Raw genomic sequence first — 16,576 nt, 5'->3', positions numbered from 1 at the left:
TAGAAAATACCAAGTCGTTTTTGGCTTTGTTTTGCCATAATCCAAATATTTCTATCTTAATTTAGTGGATTAAGAACAAAGATATACTTGGCCTACTCAACATAAATTCATACAGAGAGAGTGATGATATTGAGTAAGAAATAACAATGGCAGATTTTATCTGTGTAGTGCTTTGCAATTAAAAAAAAGTATTCACATTCTTTCATTTCATCTTATAGAAGATAGTGCAAGTATGATTACTATTATTCTAATCTTATAAATAGCTAATATGGGGTTTATTTTATTTATTTATTTTTTGTGTGTGTGGCAATGGGGGTTAAGTGACTTGCCCAGGGTCACACAGCTCTTAAGTGTCAAGTGTCTGAGGCCGGATTTGAACTCAGGTACTCCTGAATCCAGGTCCGGTGCTTTATCCACTGCGCCACCTAGCCGCCCCAGCTAATATGGGGTTTAAAGAGGATAAGTCACTAAGTGAAGTGCACAAAGCTAAGTGGTAGAATAAGGACTTAAACTTCAAACTCCATGTCCAATCCTTTTTTCCACAATACCACCCTGTCTCACTAATGAAACCATTAACCCCTGTGGCTTAACCTCTGGCTTTGTGTTCAATCTTTTATGAAAATCACATTGCATTAGACGATTTCTCCTTTGGGGGAATTTTTGCTCTTTTCATTGTCAGCTATCAAACCAGTCCTGTAAAAACCATATATAATCAATTAATCTATAATCAAGAGACTTATGCTCATCCCTTTGTCATAAAGTGAGGGATTTGACAGTGTAATATAGAGGACAGGCAAAAAGCTGACATCTATATATTGTTTACTACAAGGGCATATAATAGAAGTTTAGCCAGTAAAGTTTTCAGAATGATAAATAATAAAGTTTATTTTAAACTCTACAGATTATTTAATGAGTAGGCTGTCTTCTTGAACCCAACAAAAAAATTTTTTTCTGACTGAATATTCGCATGTTTAAATTATAGCTACAAGTAGGAGATTTTGCAGTTGGTGTTATATATAGAATTAATTAATGGTTTTCCAAAAGTATAATCATGGAAGAGTTTAGTTGAACTATTAAATTACATAAAACCAAGAGAGTTCAGACAATCAATTAATCTGAATTGATAAAATACCAACTATGTACAGCCAAGTGATATAGTTGGTAGAGTGCCTTATCTGCAAAGAGGAAGACCTAAGTTCAAATCCAGCTTCAGGCACTTACTAGCTGTGTGACCTTGGATAAGTCACTAAAGCTTTGTTTGCCTTGGTTTTCTCATAATAATAATAATAATAATAGCACCTAACTCCCAGGATTATTATAAGTAGCAAATGAGATAATATTTATAAAGCATGTACCACAATCATGGGCACATAGTAAATATTACATAAATGTCAGTTTTTATTATCATGTATCAGGCAGTAACATTTATATAGTGCTTACTATGTATAAAGATACAAACCAGAAAAACACAACAGCACCTACTTGCATGGATCTTGTATTCTAATTAAGAAGATAATACATAAATATATACAGATATATATGTATATATATATATATATAATAAAGACAAAGTAGTTAAAAACAAGTTAGTTTAGTAGAGAAGTTAATAACATTTGGAGGTGGAGATAAGGAAAATGTTCATGTAGAAGGTGGTGCTTGAACAACATTTTGAGGGAATAGCAGGATTCTATGAAGCATAAATCAGTAGGAAATACATTCCAGGAATGGGAGACAACCAGGGTAAAGGCAAAGAGATAAGAGATGGAATGTCATTTGTTAGGGACAGTGAGAAGAAGAAGGTAAGTTTAGCTGGATCACAGAGAGTAAAAGGGGGAATGATTTCTATTGAGTCCAGAAAGATAAATTGGGGCCAGTTTGTAAAAAGCTTTAAAAGCTAAACAAAGGGGTATGTATTTTAGCCTAGGGGGAATAGGGAACTATTAGAGTACAGAAATGCCAAGGTCAGATTTGCACTTAAGGAAAATCATTTTGACAGCCACATATAGGAGTGGAAAGACTTTTGAGGCAGTGAAACTTCAGTTAGGATATGATTGCACCAATCTAGGCAAAAAGTGACCAGAGACTAAACTAACATATTGGTTATAGAAGTAAGTGGTTGTAACCAAGGCTACTTACTTGCATAACCTCAAAATGGAAGGAAAAAAAATAAAGATAATCAACTCAAATTATAGAATGTTATAAATAAAAAGAACTAAAAGCAAAGAACAACTCACAGGAAAAAACAAAAGTAAGATCCTAAAGAAATGAGTAAGGAATGAAAGAGGCCTCAATATAATGAATAAATCTTATGGGAAAAGATAATCTCCAGATGGGGAGAAAAGCAATACCACCACAAGAATAATTAGGAAAATTGGCCAACCACAATAAACTCATTGTGTGAAATAAAGAACTGTTAAAGAGAAGGGTGGAAAGATCTTTTGGGGTAAAAGGAAAAAGATCATTAAGAGACTTCATTATACAGAGCAAGCAGCATAAAATGTAAATAAAGCACCCTATTATGTATTAGGAGTAGAATGGCCCAGGTGAAACAAAAATGCAGTAATGGAAAAACAAGTAAAATTTTAAAAGAAAAATGAACATTTTTCACAGTACTATAAAAACAAATCAATGGAGCTAGAAGACAGAACTCAATGAAAACAAAAATTTATTAAAAATCTATTATATGAGGCAGCTAGGTGGCACAGTGGATAGAGCACTGGCCCTGGAGTCAGGAGGACCTGAGTTCAAATCCGGCCTCAGCCACTTAACACTTACTAGCTGTGTGACCCTGGGCAAGTCACTTAACCCCAATTACCTCAGCAAAAAAAGAAAGAAAAAAAGAAAAAACTATTATATTCCAAACTTTGTTTTAGGCATTAGTGACATGAAGTCAGAAAAGAATACCTGTACCCAAAGGAGCATGAATAGCATCCACCTATTGGAGCAATCTGGGGAAGTTTGATACAGAGCTCCCCCAGAAACTTTCAGGACTCCAAGGACATGTATGGTTTAGTGCTAAAGGTTTTATACTTTAAAACTTAATGGCCAGGGGCAGCTCGGTGGCACAGTGGATAAAGCACAGGCCCTGGATTCAGGAGTACCTGAGTTCAAATCTGGCCTCAGACACTTGACACTTACTAGCTGTGTGACCCTGGGCAAGTCACTTAACCCCCATTGCCCCGCAAAAACAAAACAAAACAAAACATAACTTAATGGCCACTGATCAGGAAGATCTAGTGGATGGCCCAGTGGATCTTTAAAAGGGAGCAACAAAACAACCTTGAGATTTTCCATCTACCAGATTGGCTAAAATGATAGAAGGGGGAAAGTGACAAGTCTTGGAAGGGATGTGGAAAAATTGCGACACTAATTCATTGTTGTTGGAAATATGAATTAATTCAACCATTTTTCAAAGCAATCTGGAATCATACCCAAAGAGTTATTAAGCTATCTATACCCTTTGACTGAGCAATAACACTAATTTTTCTTTTCCCAAAGATGACTGGGGAAAAGGAAAAGAACCTATATGTTCTAAAATGTTTATGGCAGCTTTCTTTGTGGTGTCCATCAACTGGGGAATGGCTGAACAAGATGTTGTTTATGATTGTGATGGAATAAGACCATGATATACGAAATGATGAGCTCAGTTTTAGAAAAACATGGAAAGACTTGCATGAAATAATAATAGTAAAATGAGTAGAACTAAGAAAACATTTTTATACAGTAACAGCAGTATTGTTTTAAGAAAAACTTTGAGTGATTAAATTATTTTACCTATTATAAATACCCAAATTAACTATAAAGAACATATAAAGAAATAGACTATCTGCATCCAGAAAAAGAACTGATTAATCAAGTATGTATAGAATCATTTTGCATATACATATATACATACACATAAGTATATATATTTATATGTATGTATGTGTGTATACATATTTATACACATATATACACACATATACATACACACACCAATTTGTGTCTAATGGTAGCCATCTCTAGGGCTCAGGGGGAGGAAAGAAAAAATAAATTTACATGATAATTTTGTTGTATATTTGAAAGGAATAGCAAGTTGTACATAGTAGTTTTACAATTTCATATGCTATCATCATTTTTATTGTACTATGTTATAGAAATGCTTGTATTACATAAATTTAAAATAAAATTTAAAAAAATAAATGGGGTGATAAGACTCTGATTGGTTTCTCTACTCTCTTCCCATCTTAAATATTGTTAAAACTGTTAGAAACTACCACTGAGAGGATGGGGAGATGAAGCTGCTGCCCTTCCCCTGACTGTTGCAGTATGATGACTATTCCTATATGGTAGCTAGAGTAGAGAGAAGGGGGAACTTAAATAGGATAGTTGAGCCTGGGGCTATGGCAGCCTCTTCTACTTTGTGATTCTTCCTTTAGCATAGGTGACTCAATGTTAATGTCAAAATAGATATCCCCAGATTTGGAAGCAATGTTATGAGTTTGAGAGGTCCAGAAACCCAAAGTCCATTGGTTGGAGCTGACTGGTAGGTAGTCAGAGATATTTTCTACATCAGAGAGAACCACTGGTCTATTTTGCCAGATTATCTAAACCTGGAAAGAATATTTTTAGACAGTTCAGAGACAATGTGAAAATTTAAAATGTCTTACCAGCATCCCTGCCAAATGCTTTACAATTTGAGGGTTTCTGAGTATCAATCTGTTAGTGTTTCTGCTGATGTGAATTTGAGGTGCTAGTTGTTGTTCAGTCATTTCAGTTGTGTCTGACTCTTTGTGATCCCATTTGGGGTTTTCCTGGCAAAGATACTGGAATGGTTTGCCATTTTCTTCTCCAGCACAGACACACACACACACACACACACACACTCAGGAATAACAGTTACATTAAGGGAACACATAAGCTTCAAATTGTGTTGGGACATTGCAGGTATTAGCTCTAATGCTATTATGTAGAATTAGGCATATCTTTTTTTACTCATGTGTGGGAAATCTTTAATATATATATGATCTTTTCCCCATAATATCAGTATCATGGGGGGGGTCTATTCTATTTCTATTTATAGGTATAATACCAATCTATTGGTACTATACAGATAAATACCAATTCTTGATTTCTGGCATTCTGTGTTAAGGAAGAGAACAAATGTGTGAAATGACTACATTTTGTCAAATATCACAGTTTACAGTTTGGGGAAGTTGTCAATGTGTGTATGTATGTGTGCTTGTGGACTCTATTTCAAGAGTTTATCATTTTCTTAATTGCCATTAATATATTTTAGGAAAGAATTGTGGAAGCTAGAAATAACAAACTGTAAATATAAAAGTTAGACAAGAGACAGAGAAATTAGAGGATAAGATAGAAATAGAAATATTAAAAATGAAGAAAAATACTAGGTTTTTATAGAAATGGTCAAACACATTTAGGTTTACATGGTTTTCAGAGAAGTAGAAAATGTATTATGTTGTAAGGCTGACTCTGGAGTCTGGAAGACCATTGCTGTGGTTCACAAGCTCTGGAAGCTCTACCAGGCTGGACAGTCTGAGCACAAGTCTAGTTGTAGTCTATATAGTTATAACAAAAACTTTTGGTACACTTAATATATAATCTTGGAGAAATTTACCAGTCAGTCAAAAATAATGTATTAAGCACTTACTGTGAGCCAAGACTTGTGCTAAATTTATGCAGAGAATACAAAAGGACAAATAGGCCTACACTCAAGGGGCTCATATTTTAATAGAAGACTTTATAAAACAAGGCAGAAACAAAATATGTACAGAATAAATGTGAAGAAATCTAAGAGAGGAAGACACCAAAACCTGGCACAATTAGGAAAGGCCTTATGTAGAAGATGAGATTATAATTGGTCACTGAAGGAAGCTACAGAACTAAGAGACGGAAATAACAAGAGATAGCTCCCCAGCACAGGATACAATCAAATCAAAGGCATGCAGTTAAGAGATGGACTGCCATATGTTAAGAATAACAGGAGATATGGTGTAGCTGAATCATAGTGTAGAGGGGGCTGAACAAAAATGACCTAGGAAAAGCAGCAACTTGCCTGAGCTCTCCCCCAAATCCCTCCAAATCCCTTTAAATAATGCCATAAGACAATTTATAGATTAGCAGAACCCACAAAAGGGCAGGGTAAAATAATTTTCCATCATAAGACAATTTAGAAGGTTGGCAGGAAAGGTCTGACACAACTGTGTGATAGTGAAGCATTCCAGTGCATGCAGGTCTCATCAGCACAGACCAAGCCCCAGCATATGAGGAGCAGGCCTTGAGCAGACCAAAACACACATCTCTTTAGATCATACTACCTTGGAAGAAGTGAAAATTTACTGGTCCCTAGAAATATCTCTGAAAATAGCTGCACAAAATCTCTGAAGCTTGGGACAGAGCACCTTCCAGTCTGGAAGCAGAGCCCTACTTTAACAAAGAGTTAAAAGTCAAGAAATAGCTGGGAAAATGAGCAAACAATAGAAAAAATTTTTGAGTATGGAAAGTTACAATTTGTACAAATAATATCAAAACACACACTCAGTAGAAGATAAAGTCAAAGCTCCTATATCGAAAGCCTCCAAGAAAAATATGAACTAGACTCAGTCCATGAATCATAGAGTGTATGGAAAAGAGCCAATTTTTTAAAAGCCAAAACAGTAGTAATAGACTAGATTATGAAAAGCATTAGATCCCATAAAATGGACTTCCTACTTAATCCCAAAAGTAAAATGGAACTATTGAAGTCACTCAAGGTAATGAAGTTTTTGGTAACAACTTTTGAAGATCATCTACTAAGTTGTAAAGGAGGGGTTTACACAAATAATTTCAAGTATAATAAATAATGAACTCAAAAGATGCAGAAATGAGTCATAGAAACTTGAATACAATACATGCATGCTGTAAAAAAACCTTTTATATTATTTTTAAGTACCACATAGACAATTCTACCATGAACTAGCTATTTGGCCCTAGGCAAATCAATTAACACTTCTGTACCTCACATCATTTTTAAAAATATGTTTTAAATAATTTTATTTGGTCTTTTATTTTTATATCATCTAAATTTTCCTTCCTCTTGGTTCATCTCAAAGATCCATCCCAAAATAATTTTTGAAAATAAAGAGAAAGAGTCTTCTAGGGGGCAGAGCCAACATGGTGGAGGAAAGGCAGTCACTTCCCAGAGCTCTCCCCCAAAAACCCTCCAAATTCCTTCACACTTATTTCTACAAACATACCTAGAAAACCTCAGATAACCCACAAATTAAACTCCAATAAGGAGCTGATGCAAAGAGAAATATACTGTATACAAAATAACAACAATATTGTAAGATGATTTGCTATGAATGACAGTTATTTTCAGCAATAAAATGATCCAAGACAACTTTGAAGGATTAATGAAAAATGCAATCCTTCTAAGCCATCTTTGGCTGGAAAATTATCTCACCCTGTCCTTTTGTGGGTTCTGCTGCTCCTGGAATTGTCTTATGGCATTATTTGAAAGGGGAAGGGAGGAGAAGGACAAGGAAGAGAAGAAGGAGAAAGAGGAGGAAGAGGAGGAGAAAACACACATTTCTATGAAACATACTTAGAAAATATCAGCTAATCCATAAATTAAACTCCAATAAGGATGTGAACAAATAATGAAAAAAATCCACAAGATCAATACTATTTTTTAAAATGATGAATAGGATGCTATCAGAAAAACCTGGAAAGACTTACATGAGCTGATGCAAAGTGAAATACAGTGTGTACAAAATAACAGCAACATTATAAGATGATCTGCTATGAATGAGTTATTTTCAGCAATAAAATGATCCAAGAGAACCCTGAAGGACTTACTAAAAATGCACTCCATCTACAGAGAAAAAACTTATGGTATCTGGTTACAGATTGAAGCATAATTTTTTTGTTAGTTCATTTTTCTAAAGTTTTTTTTTGTCCGTTTTCTTTCACAATCTGACTAATGTGGAAATGTTTTGCATAACTACACATGTATAACTTATATTGAATTGCTTGAGTTCTCAAGGGGGTGGGTGGGAAGGGAGAAAGAGAATTTGGAATGCAAAGTGTTTTTTTTTAAATAAAAGTATTTTATTATTTTCCAGTTACATGTAGCAACCCCTCAACTTCCAATTCCTTGCCACCACAAAAAGAGCAGCTATAAATAGTTTTGTACGTGTGGGTCATTTTCCTTTTTGAATGCAAAGTTTTAAAAGTTGATCTTAAAGTTTGTCTTTAAATGTAATTTGGGAAAAACAAAATTCTAAATTAATTTTAAAAAAGAAAAGAAAGAGAAAGAGGTTAGGGCAGGGTAGAATTAGCAAAATAGAGTAATACATTCCCCAAAATTTAACAACATATCCAGTGCTCCACACTTATGGACCCCAACCACCACCACTACAAAGGAGGTGTGAGATATGTTTTCTCATCTATGATTTCGGGTCATACTTTCTATATACATTGTTGTAACCTCCATGTATCTTGATTTCTTGGCTCTGAAAATTGCTTCATCTTTAAACTTATGTTGTTGGATCTAAAACTCTCTAAGCGAATTTATGGCTTAACCCCATCATTTTATAGCTAAAGAATCGGAATCTAAAATTGGTGAATGCTTTTTCTTTTAAGTCTTAAATAGTTTTAGGAAGAAATAGGGTTCTGTTTAAAATGGAAAATCATAAGGGAGAAAGATAATATATGCATGAGAAAGGGGGTACAAAATTAAAGAGAAGCTTTTATTTCTCTTTGCTCATATAATTGATTCAATGAAACTATGGCCTAGAGCACCCATTATTCAGAAATAAATATTGTTTCTTGGGTTGTTTCTTCTCTCAGTTTCTACTGATGTTTTTCTCTTTCTTCAGAAGGATTAACATAACTGTAGTAAAATAATTATACACATATGGTTCTGCTGACATAATAGTTTGTCTCCTCATCTATGTACTTAATGATGACAATTTTACAACTAACTGACTGTCAATAATGAAAATGATAATTTCAGCATATCTACCTATTTTCTAAAGAATCATTGTAGAGTGCCATGTCTTTCACTTTCAGCCCTTGTTTTATAATTCTATGGCATTTCTAATGGCAATTTAACACTGCAGCACAATGCAAATATTTCGTTACTTTCATATTGCTTCATTTATTGTTCTGATATAGATATGTGTGTGCGTGTACTTGCCAACATTATTGCTATCAGAAAACAGCTGTCTAAATGGAAAGGAAAAATCTGCTTAGTCAGCAACATTCTGCTTTATAAAATAAGCCATTAAAAACACTGATCTGGTACTTGGTAAACTGTTTATTTTCCTTTACAAAATAGATTACCTGATAAAAGTACTTTGTAACATTTGATTTCCTTGTGTTGTATTTAGTATTGTTCCTAAATTTCTATTTATTAACTCCTTTTTCTTTAAAAAGAAGAAAAAATGTTTGTTTTTTCACATTTGTTTCAAATTGCACAAATGAATGAGAATTAGTCCATAATGTGGACTAGCATGTTCATTGTGTGTGCAAGTTTAATTCACTATCTATAGAGAAAAATATTTATAAAATTCAAGATACTCTTAATAGATGTAAATGTTAATTTACATATTATTTCCTTACTGTTATTTTTCCACCTTAAAAAAGCATGTCCACTAGAATGCCACAAATATGAGATGAGTCAATAAGCATTTATTAAGTTCCAACTGTGTTGTTTAAAAATCTAAATGTGGATTCTAATCTGCCCCCCCCCAATTTTGGGAGGAAACTGACGAAAATCACCAAGAGTTTAGGCTTTTTGGGGTTTATTAAAAGATATAATATGGTAAAGAGAGAGAAAGATTGAGAACAGATTTCTTATAGCATGGAAATCCTAGCCTTCATAACCTCCCACATGAAGTCCTGCCACCAAGCCAATGTCTCAAACCAAGAGAGCCAGTAAGCCCTCAGCCAGCGTCCACCTCCTACTTCATGTCCCCCTCCCAGAAATGGGAGCCTCTTCAAGTTGATTGGCTGAGAGCTGTCTCCACAGTTTATAGCTTCTGAGAGTACACTCCCCTCAGGGCTGGCTAGTGACTAAAATCTAATCACCTTTAAGTGGGTATTTAGTAGTTCCTCATTCACACCCAATTCAAACACTACTATATATCAAACACTACTATATCAATATTTAGATATAGATACATATGCATGTATATATATATACATGTGTGTGCATATATGCACATGCTATATGTAATACATTATAATTTATTATATATAATGTTATAGCATTAACAATAATTAATAAATAAATTAATGAATAATGAATAAATAAATAGATGCTCAATATTCTTTTTGACACAATTATTTGTGAAGGTTGATTATACTTTATAGGTATAACTTTCACTTGAAACCCAAGGGTTTTTGTTGAGCATGAATTTCCCTCAATAAAATCTTAATAAGGAAAAAAAAAAGCAAGGTTAACTGTTATAATTCTATTCCAACAGAACAATAGCTGTTAATGTAATGCACAATTAATAGTATTTCTCTTAGTTCCTTCTATTCCTGTCTGTTCCTACTTTCTGATTCCACTGACCTGTGATCCAATTCATGCTTTTGAAGCAATGGAATCCTTTTCACAGAATTGATAAATGGAATGTGCATTTTGTTTATCTCATGGTTAGAAGTATTAATAATTATATATCAAACACAACTATTGCTATCCCAGGGTCTACTTAGCATACATAAAATTGTTAGATCATAGCATAAGAGACAAAATGAACCTTGAAGCATATCAAATCCAATAATTCTCATTTTTACAAATGAAGAAACAGATGCCCAGATAGGTTAAATTACTTGACCTAGGACATATAGGTAAAAAGCAGCACACCTGAAAGCCAAGGCCCTTAGAATCCAAATTATAGCAATCTGCCATTAGCAATGACCTTGGTAACAACAGTAGAAATAGAAGAATCTTATTAAAATTATAATTTTAAAGCTATGTGAAACATCTAGTAAAGAAAGCCCTGGGACAGCTAGGTGGTACAATGGATAGAGCACCAGCCCTGGATTCAGGAGGACCTGAGTTCAAATCCAGCCTCAGACACTTAACACTTACTAACTGTGTGACCCTGGGCAAGTCATTTAACCCCAATTCCCTCAACAAAAAAGAAAGCCCTAGCAATGAAAATGTGAAAGGACTCTGTAACTTGAACTCGGTGGGGGCTGGGGGGAGGGGGGTGGAGCCAAGATGGCTAAGAAAAGGCAATGACTTCCCTGTGCGTTTCTCAAGACCCTTCCAAATACCTTCAAATAATGTGATAAGACAATTCCTGGAGCAGCAGAATCCACAAAAGGACACGGTGAAATTATTTTCCATCCAAAGGCAGCTTAGGAGGTCAGCAGGAAAGATGTGTTGTACCAGGGGGAGAGTAGAGCACAGCCCCATGCAGGCCATGCCAGCATAGATCCAACATCAGGTGGGCAGCCCCAGAGAACCAGGCCTGGGAAGCCTCTGAATCAGCTGTGTCAGCAGTTGCTTCTAAAACTTGGCCCACAGATAGTAAAGGGGTTGAGGGGTTCCCCGGGGGGGGGGAGATTACAGGGGTCTCTTTGCTGGCACTGAGGCAGGACTCTTGTTTTGTCCTTGCTCGGGCCTGGCTTGAAGTCTTGGGTGGCAGTCCCAGGTGGGGGAGGGGTGTAGGCACACAGGAGCTTGCAGCCACAGTACAACAAGATTCTGTTCCAGGTTAGAGGTCAGAGAAGCAGGCCTGTGGTTGCTTGCAGACCAGAACACAGGCTGGGGAAGCAGTGAATGTGCCTCTCCTTGAGTTGTACTACCTGGGAGGAACTAGGGACATACAAATTCCCAGAAGGATGTTGGAGAACAGCTGCTCAAACCTCCTGAAGCTTGGGACAGTGTGCCCTCCACCCTGGAAGAAGTGTCCCACTTTAACAAAGAGTTAAAAGTCAAGAAATATGCTGGAAAAAAAATGAGTAAACAAAAAAAAATGCTGACACTAGAAAGTTTCTATGGTGACAAGGAAGATCAAAATACACCCTCAGAAGAAGATAACAAAGTCAGAGCTCCTACATTCAAAGCTTCCAAGAACAATATGAATTTATCTCAGGCCATAGTGGGGCTCAAAAAGGACTTTGAAGACAAAGTAAGAAAGGTAGAGGAAAAAATGGAAAGAGAAGTGAGAGTGACACAAGAAAATCATGAAAAAAAAAGTCAACAGCTTGAAAAGCCAAATTGGCCAAATGGAAAAGAAGATACAAAAGCTCTCTGAAAAAAAAAAAAACCTCCTTAAAAATTAAGAATGAGCAAATGGAAGCTAATAACTTTATGAGAAATCAAGAAACAATAAAGCAAAATCAAAAGAATGAAAACGTGGAAGGCAATGTGAAATATTTCATTGGAAAAATGACTGATCTAGAAAAGAGATCCTGGAGAGATAATTTGAAAATTATTGGACTACCTGAAAGCCATGATCAAAAAAGGAGCCTAGACATCATCTTCCAAGAAATTGTCTGGGGAAATTGCCCTGATATTCTAAGAGCAGAAGGTAAAATAGAAATTAAAAGAATCCACCAATCACCTCCTGAAAGAGATTACAAAATGAAAGCTTCCAGGAATATTATAGCCAAATTTCAGAGCTCCCAGGTCAAGGAAAAAATATTGAAGCACCCATAAAGAAACAATTCAAGTATTGTGGAGCCACAATCAGGATAACACAAGAATTTTGTATTTTGAAGTCAGAGTCTCCTGAGGCAATGAAAATTTAAGTGACTTGACTAAGACTCAGGAAGACTAAATATCAAGTCTAGCTTCTGATGCATTCTGGCTATTTGAGTTAGGGCAAGTCACTAGGAAATTTATCACCTGCTACAGGCCATAAGTTGCAAATCAATTGTGTTGTCCACAACCTTATCAGTTCCCATGGGGGATAACTATTATCTGTAAATAGATCTCTGTCCTCCCTGCTTCCTCCTCCCTCTTTCTCTCTGTCTCTCCCCATTTCTCTGTTTCCCTCTCTGTCTCTGTCTCTCTCTCAAAAATTGCATACTGCTTTTAGATTTGTTATTAGTCTATATGTCTGCATCTATCATAATTGTCTGTTTTAGCTGCTCAATATGTGTCTTAAACTCTCTGAAACTGACTTTTTTACTTGCTGGATGAGATCTCTTGCCTTCTGGTTAAGTAGTTCCTCTGTCAGACATCACTGACAGAAGGGAAGAAGTGGAAGAGAAATATCTTCTTCAAACCAATTCCCTCTCCCAGTCCATGTTCTTCCTCAGCTTTTGACTCCTACTAGAACTGACTGCAGAGCAAAGAACTTAACCTTTTAAAGGTTCTCAAAGATGTAGCTGATTTTCAGTCAGTCAGTGGTGTGACCCTTTTGAATTCAATAAAAGAAGAATGTTCAAACTTTATTAAAAAGATTATGTTCAGGTGGTAAGATGTGGATTCCTTCCATTTCTATTTTACACTCTGAATCTATCATGGCAGTCATCCTTGAAAAATTTTCAAAATAAATGTCTAAGCTCTTTGTTTTATCATCGTTTTCACATAGTTCAATAACTCTCAAGTTATTTCTCCTTAACCTATTTTCCAGGTCAGTTTTTTTTTATTAGATATTTCACATTTTCTTCTTTTTTCCACCCTTTTTGCTTTGTTTTATTGTTTCTTGGTGGTCATGAAGTCATTATCTTACAATTGCCCAATTCTAAATTTTAAGGAACTTTTTTTTCTTCCGTGAGCTTTTGTACCTTTTTTTCCATTTGACCAATTTTGGTTTTTTAATATGTTATTTTCTACAAAGTTTTGTGGGTGTTTTACCAAGCTATTGATTATCTTTTCATAATTTTCTCCCTTTGTTCTCATTGATTCACCTAATTTTTCCTCTACCACTGTTATTTTACTTTGGAAATAAATTTTGGTTTTTCTAGGCATTCTTATTGGACTTGTTTGCTATTCACATTTGTTTGTTATTATTTTGGTTTCATTGTTCCTCTGAGTTTGTGTCTTGGTCTTCCCAGTCATAATAGTTTTATAGTTCAGGTTCTTGCTTGTTTGTTGCTCATTTTCCTGCCCTATTTCTTGATTTTGAACTGTATGTTAATATTAGACTCTGTTCCCAGCATGGGGATTGAAGGAGGAGGGAATGTCTCAAGCTTTGTGTTTTTTTCCACACTGATGTTTTCAAAGCTAGTTCTGAGGGTTTTTGGAAATTTGGGATGTTTTCAAGGTAGTATGATTTGGAGAGAAATTTAAGAATTAATATATACACATATTAATACATATGTATTATTATGTATTATATGTTATATGTATGTTGTACATTATTATATATTATTAGTATAAATAAAATACAAATTAAATACATGATATTTAAATACAAGAAAATTTAGGAAGAGAGAACACTACCAGTTTGGATGGTAGGGTAGGGAATGTTCCATGTACAAAATTATTCTTGACTTGCATCTTGAAGAAAGCAAGAGATTCTATGTGATAGTGGTGAAAACGAACTGCATTCTAGACAGCAAAGTCCACCCGTTCAAAATTAATAACACCAGAGATAGAGTGTGGGAGAATGTCAGGTTGACTGGATCATAGTGTTGGAAGAGGACTAATGAATAATCAGTTTGGAAGAATAACCTGGTGCCAATTCATGAAGGGATTCAAAATACAAAAAAAAAAGATTTTCTATTTTATCCTAGCAAAAATATGGAGCCATAAGAGTTTATTGAGCTGGAGAGTGGCAGAGTCAAATCTTTACTTAATTAAAATGACTTTTGTGGTTTTATGGAAGATTAATTAAAAAAGAGAAATGCTTGAAATAGGAACATCAATTTGGAAATCATTGATATAATCCAAAGTGGTGTTGAGCATGGTGATGAGAGCATGAAATAAAATGATGACATATCGAGTAAAAGGTCAGAAGCAGATGTGAGAAATAAAGTTAGAATCACCAAATTGGGCAATTAGTTAGATATGTGTAGTGATAAAGAGCAAGGGATTGGGAGCAACATTAAAGTTACACACCTCAGAGACTGGAAGAATGGTGGTGCCCTGTACCAAAATAGATGAATTCAGTTGATGGAAGGATTATGAGAGAAAGATAATAAGTTCTGTTTCAAGCATATTGATTTTGAGATGATTCTGGGACATCCAATTTGATAGGCAGTTGGTAATATGGGACTGGAGCTCATGCGAGATCTAGAAAAGCTGGATGTACACATCTCAGTTATTTGCCTGGAACTTTTAATTAAACCCACAGGAACTGATGACTTGGCCAAGAGAGAGACAATATAGAAAGAGAAGAGAAGAGGATTCATAATGGAGACTTGGAGTTCCCCCAAAGTTAAGGTGTGTGTGATATAGATGATTAATCATCAGACTGATAAAGACCAAACAGGTAGGAGGAGAACCAGGAGAAAGTAGTGTCATACACACACATACACACACACACACACACACACACACACACACACACACACACACACACACACACACACACAAAGAGGGGAGAAAGTTCAAGAGGATGGAAGGAGGGATAAGCTTGAGAAAAATGGAAAAATTGGAACCTCTGGGATAGTGAATTGATTAGGAAAAAGGATTGCCTTGCTAAAGTGGGAGTAAATTAAGATTACATAAAATACTCAGCTCAATTTCCTCCAGTTTTGTTAATAGCATATAAGTAGAAACAGAAGCAGTAGATGATGGGATTAATCCAGGGTTTTAGGAATGCATTCTTCCCTCATCTCCAACAGTAAGTAAATAACCATTAATTATGTGCAATGGAAAACATGCCTCCATGCCAGGTGTTGCCTTGTTCCCAACTCCTTTTCAGTTTTCTTTTGTGTGTTGCCTTCCACAATTAGATTGTGAACTCTATGAGGGCAGAGACTGTCTATTTTTCTTATTTGTATTTCCAGTGCTTAGTACAGTGACAGGCCCATATAAATGCTTAATAAATATTTACTGAATTTGAATTGAACCTACTATTAGCCACGTACTTTGCTAAATGCTGGAGAATTGAACAAAGGCAAAAGAATGAAATCTAATTTGGGAGACAACATGCAATCAGCTAAGTAGAAATAAGCAATATACAGGAAAAATAGGAAATAAGAGAAAGAAGGTACTAGAACTGAGGGGGTCAGAACAGGTTTCTGGTAAAAGATAAGGTTTTAACTAGGATTTGAAGGAAGCCAGCAAGTTAGGAGGCAGCGATGAGAAGGCAAACATTCACAGTAGTGAAACTGCATTGAGCTAAGAGAAAAGAGATTCACTAAGAGATATAATCAGAATATTTGATATAAAATATTTCTCCGAGGCAGCTAGGTGGTGCAGTGGATAAAGCACCAGCCCTGGATTCAGGAGGACCTGAGTTCAAATCTGTCCTCAGGCACTTAACACTTACTAGCTGTGTGACCCTCAGCAAGTCACTTAACCTTCATTACCCCACCAAAAAGAAAAAAAAAATTCTCCCAAACCTTGAGGTTCACTCCCCCACAAATACACACTATGTTTTGGGGGAAAGTGGCTCAAAGTACAATGATACTGAGACATGTATAGAATATATGGGCAAAGGGGCAAAGTTCA

At 35.4% G+C, this 16,576-nt stretch overlaps 1 protein-coding gene across 1 annotated transcript in view; it reads left to right on the top strand.

Annotated features, from left to right (window-relative positions):
* The first annotated feature begins 1,724 nt into the window (after window positions 1-1,724).
* The window catches only part of LOC122750740 (40S ribosomal protein S28-like), a 32,062-nt gene continuing 17,210 nt past the window's right edge, over window positions 1,725-16,576 (top strand). The window contains exon 1 of the mRNA XM_043997549.1: window positions 1,725-1,799. Within this exon, the coding sequence (XP_043853484.1) occupies window positions 1,725-1,799 (75 nt within the window). The remainder of the gene's footprint in view (window positions 1,800-16,576) is intronic.

This window comes from Dromiciops gliroides, chromosome 1 (genome assembly GCF_019393635.1).
Source record: "Dromiciops gliroides isolate mDroGli1 chromosome 1, mDroGli1.pri, whole genome shotgun sequence".
Taxonomy (NCBI): domain Eukaryota; kingdom Metazoa; phylum Chordata; class Mammalia; order Microbiotheria; family Microbiotheriidae; genus Dromiciops; species Dromiciops gliroides.
Note: the sequence above shows the minus strand (reverse complement) of the source record. Positions and strands in the feature narration are given on the sequence as shown.